This window comes from Lates calcarifer, linkage group LG15 (genome assembly GCF_001640805.2).
Source record: "Lates calcarifer isolate ASB-BC8 linkage group LG15, TLL_Latcal_v3, whole genome shotgun sequence".
NCBI lineage: Eukaryota > Metazoa > Chordata > Actinopteri > Centropomidae > Lates > Lates calcarifer.
In genome coordinates, this window is record NC_066847.1 from 3,489,702 (window position 1) to 3,513,101 (window position 23,400).

At 39.5% G+C, this 23,400-nt stretch overlaps 3 protein-coding genes across 3 annotated transcripts; 1 reads left to right on the forward strand and 2 right to left on the reverse strand.

Moving 5' to 3' along the window:
- Positions 1-901: 901 nt before the first annotated feature.
- Positions 902-9,769, reverse strand: herpud2 (HERPUD family member 2). The gene is made up of 9 exons (XM_018676122.2): positions 9,652-9,769; positions 8,246-8,651; positions 6,366-6,443; positions 5,340-5,447; positions 4,195-4,364; positions 3,738-3,863; positions 3,039-3,374; positions 2,785-2,896; positions 902-1,806 (listed from the first exon to the last, which is right to left on the reverse strand). The coding sequence occupies exons 2-9, from the start codon at positions 8,390-8,392 to the stop codon at positions 1,615-1,617; spliced, it is 1,269 nt and encodes a 422-aa protein (XP_018531638.1). The 5' UTR covers positions 8,393-8,651; positions 9,652-9,769; the 3' UTR covers positions 902-1,614.
- A 795-nt stretch (positions 9,770-10,564) lies between these two features.
- On the reverse strand, positions 10,565-12,148 carry pkdc (protein kinase-like domain containing). Its single transcript, XM_018676124.2, has 3 exons — positions 11,949-12,148; positions 11,453-11,844; positions 10,565-11,323 (listed from the first exon to the last, which is right to left on the reverse strand). Exons 2-3 carry the CDS (start codon positions 11,821-11,823, stop codon positions 10,732-10,734), a joined length of 963 nt encoding a protein of 320 aa, XP_018531640.1. The 5' UTR covers positions 11,824-11,844; positions 11,949-12,148; the 3' UTR covers positions 10,565-10,731.
- Positions 12,149-19,771: 7,623 nt separating this feature from the next.
- Positions 19,772-21,915, forward strand: LOC108883161 (C-type lection lectoxin-Enh3). Its single transcript, XM_051076126.1, has 3 exons — positions 19,772-20,108; positions 20,275-20,370; positions 20,735-21,915. Exons 1-3 carry the CDS (start codon positions 19,808-19,810, stop codon positions 20,752-20,754), a joined length of 417 nt encoding a protein of 138 aa, XP_050932083.1. The 5' UTR covers positions 19,772-19,807; the 3' UTR covers positions 20,755-21,915.
- Positions 21,916-23,400: the final 1,485 nt, after the last annotated feature.

Sequence of the window (23,400 nt, forward strand, 5' to 3'; positions counted from 1 at the left end):
TCTATCTGTGAGGATAGTGTCAGAGTGGCGTTATTCTTCCCATGAAAAAAAAGAAGAAAAAAAAAGAAAAACGTTTAACATCCAACAGGGACAAAACTCAGACTTTCATTAAGGCCTCCCTCAAGACTCAAGGACCATTTGACTACAGTCTTTATAGACAGACAACCCACAGTTCTCAGTAGGTGAGGTCAATGTACAGGGGCAATCATGAGCCTGTATTTAATCTCTAACAACACTAAGAGTCTGCAGCCACACTAATAGCTCCAGTGTGGATCAAAGTGGTAGACTGACAGAGCCATGGATAAAAAATTAAATCAGTGAGTGTGAAACAGGATAATGTTTTGACTTCATGGACTTCATGTTATAATGTGTAAACTTGTTATCTTATACATAGTTTCATACACATTTGCTGTAATTCACATTTATTTATTCTCTGGAGGCTTTCGGATGGTAAATGGACTGTATTGATACATCGCTTTTCTAGTCAAATAGACCACTCATAGCTCTAACACACACACACACACACAATCACACACCAATGGTACGCCATCAGGGGCAACTTGGGGGTCACTATCTTGCCCTAGAATACTTTTGTCATGCGGACTGGTGGATCAAACCACTGACCTTCCAGTTAGTGAGCGACCTGCTCTACCTCCTGAACCTCAGGTGTCCATGAGCTCTACAGGTATCTGTGGGTTTGAACAAAGGCTCAGCTGCATAACAAGCATGTGCAATGACAGAAGTTAAACTACACTGTAAACTTACAAAACATAAAGAATTATGATCAATCCCTACCTCTCAGCTCTGAGCCACTGAAACATCTGTGTGCGAATGCTGCCACCTGCAGGGCATTAGAAAAACTACAGAGTGAAGTACAGGAAGTAAAACACAGCAGACAAAGTCAAACCGCAGCAAGATTTTTATTCAAAAAAGCATATATTCAGGAATTAAAGATGCATATACTTACATGTGTAAATACACAAAGTGGGAAAACAATGTGCTTCAGTAGCTGCAGTGTCTATAAGCACATCGAGTGCATACATGAAAATGTCTTTAGGGATGTGGTTTTCATGGTTTATTAAGGACGTATTTCTCCCTCTCCTTTCAGGGAGATTCCTGATTTTTTTTTTCTTCTTGTGATCTGGGTCACATTGCTCATTTGAAGAATTTCAAAAGCATGACCTCATCACTGCTTAAAATGGAAGACAGCTCCCTCCGGCGTCTCTCAAAATCGCCATGTCTCAATGAATTCACGATCAATAAAATGGGAAAAAAAACTTTCACTAATGAAGCATTTACTCCATTAACACAGCGTGATATTTCTTTTCTAAATGTTCATTTATTCCCCCTAAACCCCTGCAGAACTCACACGGCATCTGCTCTTTAACTTCAGAGTAGCCTGTTTTTATTATCAGTCCTTTTGTTGGCAGCATGTAGAAGGTTTGTAGCCGAGTGGCTGGAGTTGTGTCAGGTTTTCTGTGGCAAAAGGGTATTTGACCGGATGGTTCTGGGGTAAATGGGGTATTCTGGACAGTAAAGATGGAGGCGGGAACTGCTGTAGAGCGATACCTGCTGGCAGAAGGAAAAGGGGTTTTGAGAGGTAGAGGGGTCTACCTAGTTGGCCGGGTGGGGTCGTCCCTCGGGGATAAGCGAGGTGAAGAAGGTGCTGACAAAGGACCACGCGGTGGTGAGGAAGCTTGGCTCAGGGTGCGCAGCAGGAGCAGCAGCCTGGGCCTGGTCCTCAGGGCCTCCGCCCCCTTCCTCACCACTGTCATCCTCCTCAATGCCCTCATCCATCAGACGTTCCTGGGACACACATGGACACAAACGTGGTTAGAGACACAGACAATATTAAGGACACAATGCTACATTTGGTTTATTTTTCAGCAGGAAATCTCCAAACACTGATTTTGATGATATGTATTACAAAGTTAGGCCATGCCCTAAGGACTTCTTGACTTGCTTGATTTTGTCTTTTTGTACATTTTCAAAACAAATTTAGAGGATGTCAAAAACAATTAGCTGAGTACTGTCAAGGTTTCATCTTTTTTAGAATCTAAAATTGATTTCCAGAATAATGTTAAGTTGTGTATAAGCTCTGTCCTGTGATTGTCATAGTGCAGCTGCAAAACTAGATGGCACTCTTTACTTCAGGCACATCACTCTGTTTATATTCTGTCACATCCACTTTTGACATTAAGAGGTAAAAATAGTAGCACAGAGAAAATTCTGTTTCTGCACATAAATGCTTCAGCCAGAGGCAGAGGATTAAACTACAGTTCCTGGATTTTCCAGGTATCCAGTGAAGTCCTGTGCATACCTAAGCAGACAGGACAGACACACAGATAACAGGAAATACAACATTTTGATGCAGGAAAGCACCTATAGTTTGTACACAGACAAATCCTCACTTGTCAGTCTCAGAAGTCATTATTGGAAAAGCAGATTAATTATATTAAACTGACTATTGTGTATCGCTCTGCCCAAAGTGGGCAATAAACCTCAGTCCCTGTGTGAGACTATACAACATCAGTTTGAGGCATGTCAGCTTGTGCAATGACTGCATGGTGAACCGAAGGACTGTTATATAGAAAGACTGATCGTTCTGAAATAAGGCAGTGTAACAATAAACAAGCTTTAGCCATAATGCTGACACTGCTATGTATGGAAAAAATTCTTCTTCTTCTTGGTCGTTTTGCCTCACTTTTTCAGTGTGAACACACCACAGAAAACCAAATACATTTGTAGTATGAATTTGGGGCATGCCAACATTCTCCAACTCACCATTTCCTGTATGTCCTGATGTCTCTCTGCTTCCTCCTGAGGAGCATCGGCCCTTTCTCCTCCTCTAAGGTTCTGCTGCTCCGGCCTGAAGGGAAACCAACCAGCCTGGTGCCTAAAAAAAAATACACACACAAACACAAACACAAACATACTCTTAGACTTGGGTTTAAAGTTTTATCTATAAAATTCATATGCATAGAGACAGTACAATGCAATGAATATAAGTGACATTACTGTCTATACCACTGACTCACAGGTAGACAAGAAGCATGGCTCCAACCACCATGACAAAACGGCTAAAGGAGGAGTAGAAGTAGACGATGCTGAGCAGCACACCAGCGCGAGACACTGTGTACAACCAGTCCAGCCAATCACGGTTCAGCTCGTCATCGTTTAACACCGCTCCACCTTGCGCGTTCATCTGGATGTTGGGGTTGGCCGGCTGGTTCTCTGGTAAAGGGTTTGGGGCCGGGTTAGGCCCCAGCGGGGGCTGCACGGCTTCATTGGGCTGGGCGGGCTGATGGGGGGTGGACGAGGGAGAGGAGGGAGGGGTGGTGCTGGGAGGCTGAGAGGCAGCTACTGCTGCTTGGCTGAGAAGAGGAAGTGAAGAGGAGACAGATCAGAGGATTCACATGTTTAGTAGAAAACACAAGATTTCAACTTAAGGTGCAAAGTCATACAGAAGATTTTACAGGTTTGATCTTCATTTGAAACTCAAGGAAAATTTTTAAGTTCCAGATATGCATTCATACATAAACTTAAAATATATTTATAATGGTGACATTAGAGTCAATCAGCTAAATAACTGCCTGTATGAGAGCGGACATCTAATTATGTGTTGAATGAAATCTAGCAACACATAAAAATATGCTCTGAGGGAAAGGTGGTATTGATAATCTTGATCCTTCAATTCAGTGTGGACACAGACATTTACACACATTTTTTAAACTTACTATTGCATGTAGTAATGGCGTGCATACATCTGCTGCCACCACAGCATCTGCATGGGCATGTACATGGGATGGGGGGGTATGTTGGCAGGGAGGCCGCCTTGTAAAGGGACCTGGGCTCCATCTGGCCTGTAGAAGAATAAATACACAGACTAATGACAACATCTTCTGCTTGGCTCTTTTTTGTTTTAATTAAGACAATATATATTGGAAATTGTTATTATTTTCCAAGATAAATGAAGTTGTTTTTTGTTTGATAACACTATAAATAGAGTCAAATAACTTTTACAATAATACAATGCAAAGACTACCTAAATTGTAACCCAGTTAGGTCTAGGAAAATCCAATCCTGGTTCTGTAGGTCACAGCTGAGTGCCACCTTTGCCCTATTCTGAGGAAAACACTGATACATCAAGAAAATGTCTCGTGAATCAGTCATACTGTGGAATCAGAGACTTACCACTGAGGGACTCCGGGGGGGCTCTGAGGGTTGTACTGGGGGAAACCGCCACCGCGATACCTCAGCCCATCATAACTTCCTGGGACAGAAGGGGAGGAGGAGGAAGAGGTTGGCTGACTGTCCTGATTTGGCGTGGTGGCAGGGGAGGCGGAGCCGGCACTGTCTGAACTCTGAGTGAAGATTAAAAGAGGAAAAAAAAACATTTTTAGAGGTAGTTTGATTCCATACAAAGTCCACAGGAACACATGAGTGGCTGCCAACAAAAGTTGATTTGCTGTAGGTTGTGCAAAGCATGTGAGTGTGCAAAGTTCTGACTACTAAAACAAATAAAGACAAAGATAACTGTAAGAGCAAAATTTATCATTCTCATAATTAAGGTTATACCACAATGTAAGAGCAGAGTAATCTTTTCCTATCATGTGTGCAACAGGCCCTGTAGGGACTGGGATGTCTCTGTAACCCTTACCGACTGTTAGGTTATCTTAACTCCAGTTTTCATGGCTTATCCTTGATATTTTATGTGCTCCATAATTAGTGTGCCTGGAAAACACGCCATCCTCATTACTCTTATCTCTAACAGCTAGGGCAGACTGCGCTTAAGGCCAGGTAGGAGGACCCCCTGGTATTCCTATGCAACAATCTAATTTGTCAACGTGATACAGAGTGTGTGTCTCTTTGTCAGACTTACTGATGCACTGGGAGCATGAGTTCTGTCCTCTCAGCACTGAGACTGATTAACTCTGTTACTCTGTTGATCATTGTACTCTATCGTTTGATTTAAACTTTTATTACATCACAAAAGACAATTGTGTGTCTAACAATCATTTATTCATTTCTTCCTTGACAACAACAACTTGCATCAACTTGCATGCACAAATCCAGACATTTTGACTGTGTTATATGTCATCTTCATGATTTCAATGTGTCATGAAAGCTATGTGTGCTAAATATGAAGAAGAAGAGTCGTCATGTCTCAGCAACTCTCACAAAAGCTTGATGAAGCATAACAATTCACCATTTCATTGTGTGTTTCAGCCTTTATGTGCCCTGTAATGAGCCTCAACTCCAAACAACAAAGCCGTCATACACACATTGTTTGAGGCCTATAAGAGGAGGACATTAGAGCGCTGTGTCAGTCTACTCACGCTGGAGTCAGAAGCAGAAGAGTTGACCATAGAGGGGCTCCGGGGCATGGGCGAGCCTGGGGGACTGTGTGAGGCACACACAAGGTGCATCATGTGGTATTCATCCTGCTGTGTGTCGATATGTTCAAGACAAGCCGGAGATGTGGGAGGAAGAGAAAGAGGAGGAGGTGATGAAGGCAGTAACAAAGCAGAGAGACAAAACAAGGAACAGAGAGATAGGAAGGATTAGTGTGGAAATGGCCAGAATTCAGACACAAAGCTCACTCTTTGTTGGTTAAAAACACATCAGATCAACTATTGTTTCCCAGGCAGCCTGTGTCAGTTCCCCTCACAGTTGCATGCACACAGAGACATGCGCACTAGCTGTGTATACTCAAGCACACACACACACACACACACACACACACACACCACACACACACACACACACACACACACACACACACAACCAACATGGTCTTAACAGCTGAGGCATTAGAAGACTGAGCAGCATGCACACACTTTCTGGACTGATTACCAACACTTCTCACAATTTCTTGTAGGAGTGCACTAATGAAATAAAAAGGGCATGGGTTCTTTCATCACACTGTAGTGATCTGGAGTTTCCTACTCATTAGGCACAAGCTGACTTTGGTAATTTACTCCTGTGACACATTTTACTTTGACAGGTAAGTCAAAGTGTATCACAAATGAGGCACAAAGCTAATGTTTTTATGTTAAAAAAATTAATCTCTCTACTTATTTCACCATGTCAGTCCAAAAGGTGTGGTTCAACACCAGTCTCCAGACTCTTTTAATGGTGGTGTCAGAGGTTTTTTTTTGTTTTCTTTTTTATACATTTTAAATTGATGAAACAATCATATGGCCAGCAACTAAAATACATCTAAAAGAATATTTTTCTTGGAAAACTTAGGGGGAAAAACTGGGAATAATGGGACTTATTGGGAATGGGAATCTATTTGTGAGCCTGCCAAATTCTGCATGCACGCGCATGCTCTACAAACAAGCACTACAGTCAGTCCTTACCTTTCTGAGCACATCTCTGAGCTGCAGGTGGTCTTGAAGGAGCCTTCCTGAGTACACAAGCCGCTGGTCTTTGGACAGCTACAACAAAAACAGCATTATGAGGTGAGATGGGGAAATGACCAGTGACACTGATAGTGTGAGGCAGTGTAAATATAGCTTCATGTATTTAGTTAAACACATTACACAGCAACAGGCAAGTACATGTAGGTCACCAGCTTGCCCAACTATCTCTCACAGTGTAATCAGATAGGGATTATCACTTCCTCTTTAAAAAATCTGCGATAAAAATACTGTCATTACATATTCTGACATTTTAAATCTGAAATCTTGTAGCTCTTCCTCAGAACTCTAACACTGGGAGGAAGTGATACTGCTAAAGGCCAAGGAGAAAACCTGGGCCTCAGAGCTATAATTAACCCCACACATCTTTCCAAGTGTTTCCAAGGTCAAGAATGGACTTTTTAACATCAAATTTTAGAACTGACATTTGAGTATCTACAGTTCCATGACAGCTTGATCATGTCATATATTCAAAATAATAAAATTGATAGTTCCAGTTTTTGATTATGATTGGCTGGACTGTGTTTGAAGCCATTGTAAAACACAGACTCTGAACAGACTCTTGTGTCGTGCCTGAGGATTCCCCTTTGCTGTTCTAAAATCACTTTAAACACGGTCTCTCTGGGCTTAACGCTTCATCAGCAGCTACTAAACAGATGTGTTGGTGAAACTATTTTCTCAACTGCTGTTTCCAAGGTCAAGTATGTTGAACCACAGCAACAAATATGTTTTGAGGATACAGTACCAGTGTGAACAGCTCACAGTAATCCTGCCTGACAAGGCAAGGCAGAAACATGAGCCTTTCAAATAAACAGTCTCTAGTAGCCTCTAATGTTTTTATCTCCTGTTTTAATGGGAGTAAGACCTTGTTGTATGGTGGTGTAATGTTTTTGTATGATCCGATGTGTAAAGCAATTAGGTACCTTTGGATTAGATTAGACTGTTTACTAAACAGATAACTTACTAAAAGCATTCTCACTGTGTATAATCATGTTCTTTGTGCGTCACAAAGCTTTCACTTCTCCTCAGTAAAGGCCCTCTGAGTCTTGTTAGGAAGGACATTTGACCACAATGGAAAACTGGCAACTTAAGTATTTTAACAATAACAGAGACTCTCATTCTCACTAATAATACAAAGAAGATTTCAAATGCTATGTTTGCTCTTTAATAAAATTAGCTTCTTACTCCTTTTGCAACATGATCTGCCATCCTAAACACAGACAGACATGAGACATTTTCTCTGTGTTTTAAAGGAGGAAGAGGAAATGTTTCAGTCCTATGTCTCTGGTGTGGCAGAGTGGTCAGGTGAGCACATTTGAATGCTTGAAAGCAAGGTATTCAAGCAATGAGGTATAACAGGTTTGTGAATTAAGGTTTATGTTAATATTAGAAAAATCCCCCTGACTGGGCCATTAACAGGGACACCCCTCCAAGTGATATCTGACTCCACAAATGTGACCCCCATTTTAGCCTGTTTTGTTGCCATGGTTACACAGCTTGCTGAACATGCTGAACTATTTCTCCTGAAATATTTTAACTAAATGTGGGAGCAGGAGACAGATGCTCTAACAATGCACTCATGCACAACTTTTAAAGAGTTGTTACACAGGACAGACACAGGACTACTGTATTTAGTCATACAACTGACTGGAACATACAATGCATACTTTTGAGCCAAGGAATGGATTATACAGCAGGAGTGTTTGGAAACATTTTTCCCCCCACTTTAAAAAAATATTTACAGTTGGAATATATTGTAACTCCATGAGGAGCCAGAGCATAGGCAACAAAGAAAGCTATAAAACACAAGAGCTACTTACCGGCTTGCTGGGGTACACGTTGGAGATGTGACTCTTCAGCTTCTCCACAGTCCAGTTAAGGAAGCAGTTAATGGTTTGGTCTTCATACTTCTGGTTGGGGGCCTTAATGACCAAGGTTACAGGACTATCAACTGCCCCAGGGTCCATGGTTCATATTACTAGCAAGGTGGGCTCTGAAGAACCTGTCGCTCAGGAGAGCTTAGTATAACAACTCAGGACTAACCTGAGGAGAAAACTTCCTCAAATTTTCTTCATTCTGGACTCAGCACTACACCTAAAACAGTCCCTGCCGTACCTGGGGCATGAGGTTTCCCTTCTACAACACCTGCCTCATCTGTAGATCTGTTGGTGCTTTCCAATGTAATATAATAGAGGCAATTCTTGTGTGGTGACAGATCTTGGATATCTGGTGAAAAAAGAGGAAGAGTCTGAGTGTCTTTTCTGGGAAGGCAGGTACATTTTTCATACAGTGTAGTGGCTGGTGGATTTTCATAATAGAATATAATTAGACATAACTACAATTGCATTGCAACTGGCAAAGTAGAGATTATATTGTTTAGTAGGCATATATAGTACATATAAAAGTTGCTGAAATGATTTGCTGAATAAATGATAAGATGACCAACAGAATATATATATATATATATATATATATATATATATATATATTATTTTTTATTTTTTTTAATTTCTTTTTCCTGATGTTTTACAGACAAAACAACTAAATGATTAATTATAAAAAATGAAAAATAAGCTCTCTGAAAACTTCACCTTGGACTCTGGGAAATGGTTATTTGTCATTATTCTCTGATGTGTGACAGACCAAACAATTAATTGATTGATTGAAGAAAATAATTGGAAGATTAATCAATAATGAAAATAATTATTATTTACAATCCTATATAGGCTCTCTTATAATATCGTACACTTCTGTATCTAGCGGGATAGTACATTAGAAGAAACTAACTAACTGCTGCGGTTGGTGGGGGGTGGTGAGTTTGAGTTCACACTTCCTGACACCTGCCCTGTTGCATCATTTTTACAGTAAACTGTCAAAACAATTAACTTACTGTGAAGCATCCCGAGTCAAGCTAAGCCGGCGGTACTCGGAGTTAACTTAGCTAAGCACTCTGTTTACCAACAAAGCCTTCATGTTCACAAACTGACAAATACACGGTGAAAGCTGTCTTTATATGGCAGGTCACTCCGGGCAGCTCTGTTTATATTCTGACCCTTGTCGCGAAGCCACGGTAGCTGGGTTAGCTCGTCGGCTAACGTTAGCTTCGCTGAGGCTTGTGAGAAATACGGTAAGACTAACAAGCCGTTTCCGATGTGACAACACATTTAACAGTCTAGCTGTGGGAAGCGAAGCCGGATCATTGCGTCAAAGAGCTTTATTCCTGTACCTCTTAACTCTGCGGGCACCGTCGCCTCTCTCCGTCCCAGCTCGGCTCGCCTACCTTGTTGTTGTAATGTCGGGGTGTGAGAGCGGAAACACGTCATCATCCTCTTCACAACAGCTGATCAGAAAAAAAAGATTAACATCCAGAAACACTGGCAGTTTCTGGCCGGCGTCTATGTAAACTACTGTCAATGTTAGCTGCTGCTAAAACATTTAAATTAGTATATTGCTAAGTATTGTTGCAAGTTATTTTCCGGCGTGGTTGCTAGGAGACACGTAGCCCCGTTTCTGGAAAAGACAAACACCAATGTTTGAAAAATCCAGACACATTAAAAACAAATACGTTGTTTTTTTTTTTTATTATCAGCAAATAATTAGACAATTAAACATTACCATCCATGCATAGACCAACCCAGCAAACAAATAAGCTTAAGAGAACGTTCCATAAAGGTTCCCTGAGCGTTTGTATTTATTTATATTCATTCATTTTATCAACGTTCTAGAGATGTTATTCAGAGGTCATTTGTGTGAAACATTTATGGAACCTTCAGTTCCCAGTTCATTTTTTTTAACATTGAAAGAACGTTCTAGAAACGTTTTGTACAGGGGTGTTACTGTGAAACATTTGGAGAATGTTCAGGTGCCATGCACTGATAGCTCTCTAAAAGTTATTTTGTGAAACCATTGGAGAACGTTCCCTGAAGTTTCCCGGATTATTATTTTGTGAAATTTACAGAAAACATTCCCTTACAGTTCCCAGAAGGTTATTTTTGTGAAACCTTTAGAGGACGTTCCCTGAAGTTTTTCAGGTGTGTGCTCTGGTCATTTTTTCTGAACACATCAAACCAAAACAAGTGTCTGTATGACTGAATTCAGAGGAATGTATCACCTTTGTAAGACAGAATAGACACAAAAAGTTCAAGCATCTTTCAGAAACTTTTATTTATGTGGAAATGGTTTGACATACATGCTTCACTGTGTGTTTGTGGGTTTATTTTTCCATATGCAGATTTCCAGCTTCAAACTGATCACCTCTAAGCCACATATTTATTTCTCTGTTTGTCTGATGTTTGTAATTTTTGGGTTACAGTTTGAGTTTGCGCAGCACCTCTTTGGTCAACTGTTTACTGTACCGGTTGATCTTCCAATGTCCAGGCATCCATCCCAATAGAAAACGATGAAAGTCTGTCCAGGCAAACGCAAACATCTCCCTCCACTCTTTCTCTAGGGCAGCAAAGTCCACATCTTTTTTCACAGCTAGCTGTAATTCTGTGAAATAGTAGTCCAGTAAGCCTTGTGCTCTCTTTTCACACTCCTTTTCCTCCATGCAGCTTCCCAAAAAATACACCACATCCTTCATGCCACAGCCCCCGCCGACATACTGAAAGTCTACAGCAGCTACGTCCTGTCCACCCGGGGAAAAACAGAAGTTGGCTAACTTGGCGTCTCCGTGCACAATAGTCTTGAAGTGACATTCGTTGAGTATCCTGTTGATGTCACCGGCTGCTGCTTTTAGTTCAGCGTCGTCCATGGCCTCCAGCTCATCTGGCCGGGTCTCCAGGTGCCAGTAGGTACCGATAGGCCACAGACCCTCTGGTGCCACACCAAGGAAAAGAGCATGGAAATGGGCGAGCCACCTGAGGCAAGCCTTTATCTCTCTGTCCTTCACACTGGTCCTACAAAGGAAAAAAAGGTTGTTTATCTAGCCAACTAGGAAAAACTGAATATTTAAGCTTCTTTGTTCTTTCATTTTATGCCCTAGACTTAGATTAGCTAGTATTTCATACAACATTTTGTGGTCATACCTTCTCTGATTATAACCAGCCACATCCAGATCCTCCAGCACAATCAGCATCTCGTCTCCATGGGAACAGGCAGCCAGGCAGGCTGGGATGCGACAGTTCCGACTGGTGGAAAAGTTCTGGTACCAGTGTGTCTCCACCTGATAAGACCTCACTTTACGCCTGTGGGAGCGATCTGTGTTCCAGCCACCTGGGTGCTCGGCCTCCTCTGGAAACTTGATGTGTTTGACAACCACAGAGGGCCGGTCGCAGCCCTCCAGGTGTAGCCGGACTATCTCCCCATAACCGCTCCACAGGGTCTGGATCTTTGCACCAACACAAAGAGATGAGGCACCACACGCCTGCAGGATGAGATCCTGATACTCCTGTTTCATTTCCCAAGTCAGTGATGAACCCTGCAGTGAAAAGGAAGCACAGTGTCAATTCGTGTCTATGAGCATTTGTTGTATAGATTATATTTTTATTATGTTCTATTTGGTCACTATATTATGTCACTTACCTTATTCACAAATGATCAAGCTTGTTTCTTTCTCAATCACACACATTCAGAGGATGCTACTATGATCCATAACATTTAGGTCAATAAAACTGACATTACCACTGTATCAAATAAACCAAAACTGAATGTAAATGTTTACCGTTTGCTTCAAACCCAATGTGTCTCAAACAGCCAGTGAGCAGGAAGTGTTCTATCCAGCTCTCTGTGTGGTGTTTAAAGATACAGACATAAAATAAAATAAGCCAAATGAGTACCACTGCCACCTAGTGGACTGGAGTGCATAAGCAACTTTATAATAGTCTGTGCCTACAATTGTATTTGGAATATAATAGTTTCAATGAGTAATCAGACCTGCAGAGCTTGGACACACTCTAAACATCTGAACACGTTTGCTGAATGTTGATTAGTTTGTGTTAATTATTTATTTATTTATTTTTTAATTATTTGTAGTTTAATATACACCATGTTAACGTTATACCAGCTAAATAATAATTTGAATAAACTGGTTCACCTGGGGCTTTTCTGTGTGGAGTTTGCATTTGCCCAGCCTACAAAGGTAGGTTTTCATTACACCACATATTTGTCAATTGGTATGAGGAAACTGCAACAGCATTAAGCAGCATGCAGATTGCATGGATGCAGGTTCAAGTAGATTTAAGCAGAAAGGATAAAATGCGTGACTGAAACCCATTTGGCTTTAACTAATTTGTGAAGCAAAACTGGATGCAAACAGTGTGGATGCAACTTTTAGGTAGATTAACAATTACAAGCCAGAAAGGTTGACACTTTAGTCCCTTCTAGTTTTGATGCTGGTTTAGATAGACAGACCACCTGGTCATCAATACATCAGCATTTTGATCCATATAGCAGTTTACTTTGGAAAACGTAGATGAAATTATCATTGTTGGAACTTTCTAAACAACTATTACTTTAAAGAAACCAATCTTCTTTCCACTGTTTTTATGAACTTCATTACTGCGATGGGAAGGATCTCACATCTAACTCTACTTCTTTCAGGTCAGTGTTATAGCTCAGATTTTGTGTAAGCGTATATTCATTTTGATATTTCAAATACATCTGGCAGATGAGGCATGCCTTTGAATTTTTCTTCAAAAAAATCTTTTTGCTACCATTCACACTAAAGTTTCTTTTCAACTGCCTTCCGTTCATTCCAACAGTATAATAAAGTTTTAGGTTTTTATCCACTGTAAACATGACAAATGGATTTGACTCATACCCTGTTACATTTCTCCCACAGCACTGTGTTCTCTATCTTCATGTGTCCCCCAGCATCAGTACGTTTTAGTGAAAACTCCAAAAACCTGGTATGAGGCACAGAGGTACTGCAGAGAGAAATGTTTCGACCTGGCCACCATAGACGACATGGGAGAGATGGAAACAGTTCTTCAAACTGTTGATGGCAAATATGATGATGCTGTGTGGATAGGGCTTTTGAAAGGGACCACTCGGACGTGGCACTGGTCTCTGGCAGACAAAGATTTCTACAAGGAGGGAGAGAGAAATTATTTGGTTTGGGGTGAGGAAACAAGTAACAATTGTGGAGTTCAGGAATATGGGAAACTGACATCAATTGGCTGTAACAATGAGCTATATTCAATTTGTTTTGATGGTGAGTTTCAATCATTCATATTCTGGTGCCACATATTCAAATACAGGCAAGAGAGTTTGTATACTAAAGACCCACATATGCACACAATGTATTATAATTACCAGTTTTACACATCATTCTCAGGCATCATTTGATCAACTGGACAGTTTTGATGTTTTCTTGCATAAATGTACAACTGTTTAATCTGCATTGGGCTGCTATAATCTCTGGAGATTTTTTATAGAGGAAAAAGAGGAAAGGCTACATTATGGTGCTGCCTTAGATCCTTAGTGCACAGCCTAATTAACTTGAAATCTATGATTATTAAACTTTGTTCAAGAACCACTCATACAATTTGCTTCTAAGTGGAACAAACAAGTGCTTTAAGAAAATATATATTTAAATGTAAAATTTTTTTTGCATTTTCTTTTACATATGAATGATATTTCTGAGTGCTCCAGACATCTTGTTCGAGTCATGTCCATATGGTCTGTCCTTCTCCACAGGAGGAATAGCCATTAACTAAAATGACAACTCTGTCTCCTAGAAATGATGTTTACATACAGCTAATCTGCAAATATGTTTTGCAGGAAATGCAGTCTTGACTGAATTACATTTCCTATTGATGTAATGAGGATATGTTGTAAATTTATGTACTTTGCAAGTTGACTTGAAACTCTTATGGAAATGTCTTTAAATAGAAAATGTAAATACTTTGAAATGACAGCTTCAGCATTAAGGGGCATGCAAAATTCAAGTTCAAGTACATTTAAGCAGAGAGGATGAAATGTGCATGAGGGAAGCACATTTGGCTTTAACTAATTTGTGAAGCAAAAACTGGATGCAAGCAGTGTATTAACAATAGGTTTATAAGCTAGAGCAATTTTAGGGGGTATAAATTGTGCTAATGATCAAATCTCATGAATATTTGACATTCATCAGATTCAAACAAACAATTTATGTCAAGTTTATACGATTGAAAGAGTTTGGTGAATCTGGTTTGGATCACTTGTATGAGCAAGCCTCACAGAAAAATGTAAAAGGGGTTAAGGATAAGAATACAAAAATGGTCCAATCCTGCTAACTAACAGACAAACAAATCAAGGAGATAGAGCTGGTTCCACCAGAACCCAAAACCTCACCAATGCACAAATTTAGCAGAGAACAAAAAACATAAAAACTGAGTTTTCTTTCTTTTCTTTTTATTAAATTTAGGGAAAAAACATGGCCGTGAACAGTATATTATCACTACAACAAAGATGACGTGGACTGTTGCTCGGGACCACTGCAGGAAATATCACACAGATCTGGCCAGTGTGAGGAATGAAGTGGAAAGGCAGATCATTGATGAAGTAGCTGTTGGCTTGCAAGTGTGGATTGGCCTCTATAGAGACCCCTGGGAGTGGTCAGACCAGACTTATTCTTCAATGAGATACTGGAAAGAGGGCAAAGCAGTTCATACTAGCCTTAGTTCAAAAACATGTGCTTCTTTGTTAAAAGACCAATCTGGCAAATGGGAAGAACAGTCATGTGATGAAGCGTTTCCATTTCTCTGTAACTGTGAGTAAACTTCATTTAGATTCTTTCTACTCTGATTTGGTTAAAGCCCCTGATATCGGCTCATAACCTAAATTACTTTTCATTTATAGATGTTTATTTTCTCTACAATAGAAATATGAAAAATCAGTAGGTAACACTGAATGAATTGATCTCTGTATTACAGTTCAGGAAAGAGAATTAAGACAACTAGCTTCCATGATGGATATAATGATGTGTGTGTGTGTGTGTGTGTGTGTGTGTGTGTGTGTGTGTGTGTGTGTGTGTGTGTGTGTGTGTGTTATCATCAGGTCCCATTGTGAGGTTCATTAAAATGAGGATCAGCTCTCAGGACTCAGTGCTGGAACTAAACAAATCTGCAGTTCTAGACAGCATCTTAAAGCAGGTGAGAAAAGTCACATTTGACACTTGTTATTCTAAGTGTCTTATATCCAGTGGAAGAAGAGCTCTGTGAGGAGCGCAGAAAACAAAAGATGACTATAAAATCTTTAGAGAAACATTTTGTGCCATTTATATAAAGTTCAATTGACTTTACACAGTAACAGTCTGGCACATGTATTGCAGGTTTCCTGTTAGTATATGGGTTATTTGGATTTAAGATAGTAAATGCACAGTGCATCTGACTGTATGTATATATATTTTCCTGTAAATACATATACAACTAGTAATATTCTCTTTTCATTTGTTTATTCTCTGCTGTGTTCCTCAGATCGAGGAACAACTGAAGAACACAAGTGTGACTGATGTTTTCACATTAAGATGGAAAAAGCATCCTGATGGAAGAGTTTTTATCAAGAGACCTCACCAAGGTCACTGAAGGAAGACGCATTGGAGGCAGATTGATTGTAACTGTTGATGAAATGATGATGATGATGATCTGTGTTGTTTTTTTTTTTTGTTTGTTTTTTTAGTGTGAGCATCAGCCTCATTATTCCATTATATCATTTCTCTCTCTATAGCAATTTGTTCATTTGTTGGATTGCACATATACTGTAGATTAAGGTATAACATTATATTTATATTCTAAAGAAATGTGGTCAAATGAGAAAATGAAGATTCTGTTACTGTTTTTTCCATATAATGAATTGATTGCACTACACTACACTACTCATAATATTTGATGTAAGTATATATGTTTGTAGTTGTTTTGTTGTTGTTTGGTTTAATGTTGTGTTTGGTTATGTATGTGATATGACGAACACACACTGTATCTGTCTGAGCTGTCTCTGAATCAACTATATGTCACTGAAAGAAAAAAAATTATTCCAAATATCATTTGGAGATAAGAACATAATAAAGAGCAAATGTAGTAATCTACTGAAAAATCTTTGTACTTTGTATAACCAATGTATGTAATGAATTAATCACATTTTTAACAAAAAAAGAAAAATATTACAACCTAAGTAAACTATGCAATGATCTAATCACATTTTCAAGATAAATATCTTTAACATGAAAATTTCTTTGGCATAAGGGGCATGCAAATTTTTAGGATCAAGTAGAGTTACAGACAGAACAGAAAGGATTAAATGTATGTTAGGAAAAGACAATTGTGTTGATCTAATTTGTAAAGCAAAAACTGGATGCAAACAGTGTGGGTGTAGCTCCTGGTAGTTATGAGCAGAAGAGCTGACAGTGTAGCCCAGATGTTGTTTTGGATAGAGCATCTCCTCCAAGCAGTTTACTTTGGAAAACAGCATAAAATGACATTATCATTGTTGGTACCTTCTGAAGGAATATTATTCTTTCTGGACTTTGAGGATGTAAATCCCTTATCCCCTGTTTTCATGAACATCATTACAGTAAATCCTTTTTTGTTGTTGTATAAATAAAAGCTTTATTTCTAAACAAGAATGGAAGTAAAATACAGGATATTACACAACACACACACACAAATAATGATAATATCAAAGAGACCAAAAACACTAACCTCCTCACAGAGCTGGTTCCAACAGAACCCGAATCCTCACAATGCACACATTTTGCAGTCAAGTAACAGCAATTAAAGACAACACAGTACAGAGAGAACAACACAATACAAAAGTATACTGAGTAAATACATAAATATTACTCAAAATAACTTGAGTGCAAGGTGCAGAAATGACAAAGCAGGCGCTAAAATATTCCTAGCTGGAAATTATTTAAGAATTGTTAAAAGTAGCTTTATATAGGAATAAAATGACTTGTGCAAATTTAGCAAGTTTATCGCACAAGGAACAAAGGTGTTATTACTCCTGTTGCACCTGAACCGAGGTGCTCTGAATCTTCTGCCTGAGGGAAGATTTTCAAACTCACAGTGAAGCTGGAAAGAGCACAGGGCTCACACATTCCCGTGCCAATCTCCCAAACAGAGGACAAGAGCAAGAAGGCCACAGCTGTGCATCCTCTGCACAACCAGGCAGGTCCAACTGTCCACCCTCTGGAAATGTAAACTGTGTGATGTGGCCCTGTGTGTCACTTGTGCACTCAAAGAGTGACACAAGTGACTGGACTGTAGCCAAACTGCAATAACTAACTTCTTCCCACCGAAGGTAGAGTAGTAACAGGTGGAAGCCTCAAAAAAGGAAACAGAATAAGCTACTACTTGAAAGTCAAGGCATAAAGTTGAGTTTTAAGTTTGGATTTAAAGGTCTCAACTGAGTCAGCCTGTCTGCTATCAATGGGGAGGTTATTCCAAAGGAAAGAGGCCCGATAGGAAAAGGTCTTACAGCTTCTTTTAACTCAGGGACAGTCAGGAGCCCTGCAATCTGAGATCGCAGAGCGCAGGATGGAATATAAGGATTAAGGAGATCAGACAGGTATGAAGGGGCTAGCCCATTTAGAATTTTGCAGGTCATTAGACGCACCTTAAAGTCTGATCTGACATGAATAGGGAGCCAGTGGAGGGAGATTAAAACCAGAGTAATATGGTCAAACTTTCAGGACTTAGTTAACAGTCTTGCTGCAGCATTCTGAGCCATTTCAAGACTCTTAGTACTAGCACATTTCAGGTCCAGAAACAAAACATTACAGTAATAAAGTCTTGAGGAGAATCCTAGCTATATTGCATAAGTGAAAAAGGCAGTCTTGGTGATGTCTTTAATGTGCTGATTGAAGGAGAGAGCAGGGTTCAAATGTGACACTTTGAGAAAACACACAGTTGTCAAGGGAGACTGCTACTTGATAAAACTGGTGTCTGTATCAGGCCCCCAGATGAAAGAATGAGTAGCCTAACCATAGGCAAAACAGCTAAATCTGCCAACAGTGGATGTCATTAAGGAGTTGCTTTTAGCTTGCCCTTCAGATGTATTGGTTTGCATTTCTCTTATGGAAGTATTTTCCATTTGTTTTACATACAGATGAGGTGCAAATGTGCACAAAGGTCAGACACACTGAACCTAACGAAACTATTGCTGTTGGTACCTTCTAAAGGAATATTATACATTGTCAGAGCTCAAAGAAGTAAATCCTCTTTGCCCAGTTTTCATTAACTGCATTACAGGCTATGGAAAGGATTTCACACCTAACTCTACTTCTTTCAGGTCAGTGTTACATCTTGTATTTTGTAAGCGTATATTCATGTTGGTATTTCAAACACATCAGACAACTATGTCATGTCTTTGAATTTCTCTTGAAAAATCTCTCTTCTATCATTCATTTCAATGGAAATTTCTTTTCAGCCACCTTGTCTGCACAGCATTTTTATTACTGAATAGTATCATAGATTTTAGATTTTTATCACATTGTATACTTGTCCTTCCACAGCACTGTGTTCTCTATCTTCATGTGTCCCCCAGCATCAGTACGTTTTAGTGAAAACTCCAAAAACCTGGTATGAGGCACAGAGGTACTGCAGAGAGAAATGTTTCGACCTGGCCACCATAGACGACATGGGAGAGATGGAAACAGTTCTTCAAACTGTTGATGGGCAAATACGATGATGCTGTGTGGATAGGGCTTTTGGAAAGGGACCACTCTGAAGTGGCAGCTGGTCTCTGGCAGACAAAGATTTCTACAAGGAGGGAGAGAGAAATTATTTTATTTTTCATGGAGACACAGGTGACAACTGTGCTGCTGTCAAAGACGGGACATTTTTTACAGTTTCCTGTCCATATGAGCAATATGCAGTTTGCTTTGATGGTCAGTTATTCATCTGCACACTGGCATCACACACTGAAATACAGCCAAGCAAACTTGTGTACTGTAGACTCACAACATCATTTCATTGTACTTAACTATACAGTGACAATAAAGCCTATTCTAAATGGCCACACTGTTGTAATATTGTGCCAGATGTGGCGGTGGAAGGTTCAGGTGTTAAGTTGCCTCACACTACCCAGGTCTTGACATCGAAATGTAATTAGTATTTTTCAGTTATTAAGCCACAGAAGTACAGGACACACTGATGTGATATGTTGGTAGCAAGTGAAAATAAGAATGCTTCACTATCCACATAAAGCTGCTATGAGACATATGAAATCAATGTTATTACTTCACTTACCTGAATAGCACTGTGTTGATGCTACCTGTGTGCTTTTACAGAAAACAAACATGTATGACTCATGATGTATGATGTATGACATACCTTTCTTCATCACTGAATCTAAACACATTACACTAAGTGACCATCGACTGTGACTGAGTTATTTATTTGTTTATTTTCTCTTCAGGAAAAAAACATGGTCCTGAACAGTATGTCAAAACTTCCAAAGCAATGACATGGACTGGTGCTCGGGACTACTGCAGGGAATATCACACAGACCTGGCCAGTGTGAGGAATGATGTAGAAAGCCAGATTATTCAGAATGTAGCAGGTGGTGCGCAGGTGTGGATCGGCCTTGTCAGAGATCCCTGGGAGTGGTCAGACCAGACTTACTCATCTTTGAGATACTGGAAAGCTGACCAAGCAGTTCGTACTAACCCTAATGAAGAAGTGTGTGTTGCTTTATTTAAAAGTGAATCAGGTAGATGGGGAACACGACCATGTGGTGAGGCACATCCATTCCTCTGTAACTGTGAGCAGAGTTTTTTTATACATTCTGTCATTCCCACTCTGTGTCCTGAATGCCTGCTTTTGCACTATGTAACTTGTGAAAGTACTATCTCTTGCTAACTGAGCGATAGCCTTCAGGTGGTGTCTTTCTAGCCTTCACACTAACTTTGTGTGTCTCATTTTATCAGGTCCCATCACGAGGTTCATTAAGGTGAAAATGAGCTCAGAAGACTCAGTGCTGGATCCAAATGACCCTGCAGTGGCAAGACGACATCTTGAAACAAGTGAGTAATGCAGATGAAATGTGCTGTCTGATGCAGAGTTAATGACACTACAATTGTGACAAACAGCAGAAATGATTGACCAGTATAATATTAGTAATGTACTAATGTCATGATGTAGTAAACTCAGTCTAATTGGCTTTGGATCACTTTAGCTATTTCAAAGCAGTGTCACTAACATCCAGATAAATGTCAGCACACAGATTTTCCAGCAGAACATTGTATTGTAACCAGATAATCAGTGTTATCCACTTCACCTGTCACTAGTTTGTTGTGGCTCATTGGTGTAAATGTGCTTGTGACAGTCTCGAACCTTCAGTTACTAAAGGTTTAAACTTTACTCTTTGTTTTCTCTTCTGTTCCTCAGATCAAGCAGGAACTGAATGACAGCAGTGTGACTGATGCTTTCCAACTAAGATGGAAAAAGAATTCTGATGGCAGAGTTTTCACCAAGGAAAAATAATAGGGAATCTGACAGTCTGTCGTAACTCAGAGGGATTTCTAGATGTAAATGTGTGTTTAGTCATTGATAGAGTTCACAATTGCAAACCCACTGAGAATTTTGTGTGTGCAATTGACATCAAATTGTCAACATCATATTTACTGGATGGTTTGGCTTCAGTTCAATATGCAGATGCAGGTAATATACAAGACAAGTGTGCTATATAAAACTCTAGATTCTCTCCACCTGTTAGATGTATTTCAGTTTCTAAATGTACTGCTACTGTCAGTCTAATTATTTGAATTACTGAAAGGATCCTATCAATTATTTTGTCGTTTTCTTTTTTCTTTTTGTCCATTTTTTGTGAGGTTATATTATTGTGTCATCATTCTATCATGTGTGTTATTTGTATTATTTATCTGTATTAAATGTGTTTAAAAAGTATAATAATAATGATGAAATCCCTGCTTCTTTCAGACAAAGCTGAAATTACCATCCTCACAAGTCTACAAAGCCATGCTTTCTAGTTTATAGACTTGTCAAGATGTCAAAGAAACAAAATGAAATTTGGACCTAGACCTGGTCTTGCCACAAGACCATGCAGTCATGGGAGCCATTTTTCTACTTTTCAGCTACATTAGGACTGTGCTTTGACACACTGTTACATGCCAGGCCAGAGTGTTTGTGTGTGTTCTTCTATCTCTCCTCACCTGTCTGCTCTCTAGGTGCCACCTACATCATTGGTCTTCACCTGTGACTGGCTGCCTGCAGCCAGGAAACAAGAATAAAAGGACCATGTCTGCTGAGTGGCTCTCTCTCATTGCCCTTGCTGCCTGCCTGCTGAACACTCTGTTACTGTTTGTTTTAAAAGAGGTATGTGGAAGGAGGTTGAGGATCATAGGTAGGTTTGGGCTACCCTATACACTATTTCACACACATAGTTTCTTTTTGTTAGACACACCAGGTTAGCAGTTGGTGCCACCCCCTGTATTGGTTTCAATTAACCACCTTCTTAGAGAAGCTAGTTAGCTAGCTAGATAGGGGGTAGTCAGGCCATTTCATTTATTTGGCACAACCCCATTGGTCTCATCCTCCTCCACATTGTTGTGAACCCTCTGTGATTTGAGAGCAACTACAAATAAATAATTTTGTGTTGTGTCTTACTCTGACTCTTCCAGTTTTCTTTGTTGTGGTGTTGCTATCCTATTCCCCAAGGGAATGTAACACACATGCACACACACACACACACAGAGAGAGAGAGACACACACAGAGACACACAAAGTGAAGACCAGCTGCTGAAAGCAAAGATGTGTAACTGCCTCTGTAGTTCAAATTAGTTGTTTGTCCCATGTACACTATTTACATTTTTGCCAAAATGTGGAAGACACAATAGCTTTAGCCTCAGTCTTTTAACACAGCATCATTTATTTATCATACTGAGTAAATATTTACTGCCTTTTTACGATATTCTCATTTTAAAACAAGCCAGCCAGAAACAGTGCAAAAGTAACCCAGAAGTTAGAAATGAGGAGACTACTTTTGTCTCACTCGTTGTTTTAAAATGACTATGCCATACTTCCAACTGTTAGAGGGAGTAGTGTGAATATTTTTCCACATCTATATATTTGTTTATATTTGTTCCTACATTTATTTATTTCCCATGTCACCTTGGGTTCCAGTTGACAGTAACTTAGGGCTTAATTCCCCTGCTCTGAGCACAGCCATAGCATAGCCACATTTCTGTTTTTAGAATACATCTGTGTCGAAACAGTTACTTACTGTGCTTTATGTAATATTAATAATACATAGTGCATATTCCAAGTGGAAAAGTAATTGTTCATCTTGTTTCTATAGCTCAGCATACAGTACAGTTTCTGAACAAGCCATGGTTTAGTATTACTATGAGGGTTCGTCCTTAGCTTGCCCTTCAAATTGATTAGCATACAGTTTGTATTTTTTGTAACACGTGATTCCCATGTTTTACATTTTGAGGAAGAAACTTGTGCATAGATTAGCAGATATGAAGAACACACACTGAATCTGTCTGAGCCGTCTCTGAATCAAACACAGACATGCACAAATGACCTATATGTTTTTCACACTGTGTGTAGATAGGATTGTGAATTGTAAGAAAAAAACAAGGAAGGAATTTGACTGAAATAGTTCAGGAGAGAGGGGACACCCATATTTAATACTAGTATTAGGAAGAAAATATTAATTACGTTAACTAAAACATGTAATGATCTAATAACATTTTAAAATAAATATCTTTATTCTTAAAAATGTTTTTCACTGGATTTTAAAATGATGACTAAAGCATTAAGCAGCATGCAAAATTCTAGTTTTAAGCAAAAAGGATGAAATGTACGTAAGGGAAGCACATTTGGGTTTAACTAATTTGTGAAGCAAAAACTGAATGCAAACAGAGTGGATGCAACTCTTGACCTGATGCCCTGATGTTGGCTTTGATAGATGAACCACCTCTTATCCATTAAATCAGCATTTTGATCATCATAGCAATTTAATTCGGCATAAACTGAAATCATCATTGTTGGTACCTTTGGAATATTAAGGAATATTATTATTGTAA

Bases quoted from the DNA above. Each gene is read 5' to 3' on its own strand.
- herpud2 (XM_018676122.2), bottom strand. From the start codon at position 8,392: ATGGACCCTGGGGCAGTTGATAGTCCTGTAACCTTGGTCATTAAGGCC. The intron at 6,444-8,245 runs GTAAGTAGCTCT...TTTTTGTTGTAG, and splicing joins ACGTGTACCCCAGCAAGCCG to CTGTCCAAAGACCAGCGGCT. The intron at 3,864-4,194 runs GTAAGTCTCTGA...ATTCTTCTACAG, and splicing joins CCCCCCGGAGTCCCTCAGTG to GCCAGATGGAGCCCAGGTCC.
- pkdc (XM_018676124.2), bottom strand. From the start codon at position 11,823: ATGAAACAGGAGTATCAGGATCTCATCCTGCAGGCGTGTGGTGCCTCA. The intron at 11,324-11,452 runs GTATGACCACAA...TTTCCTTTGTAG, and splicing joins GCTGGTTATAATCAGAGAAG to GACCAGTGTGAAGGACAGAG.
- LOC108883161 (XM_051076126.1), top strand. From the start codon at position 19,808: ATGACATGGACTGGTGCTCGGGACTACTGCAGGGAATATCACACAGAC. The intron at 20,109-20,274 runs GTGAGCAGAGTT...TCATTTTATCAG, and splicing joins ACATCCATTCCTCTGTAACT to GTCCCATCACGAGGTTCATT. The intron at 20,371-20,734 runs GTGAGTAATGCA...TCTGTTCCTCAG, and splicing joins AAGACGACATCTTGAAACAA to ATCAAGCAGGAACTGAATGA.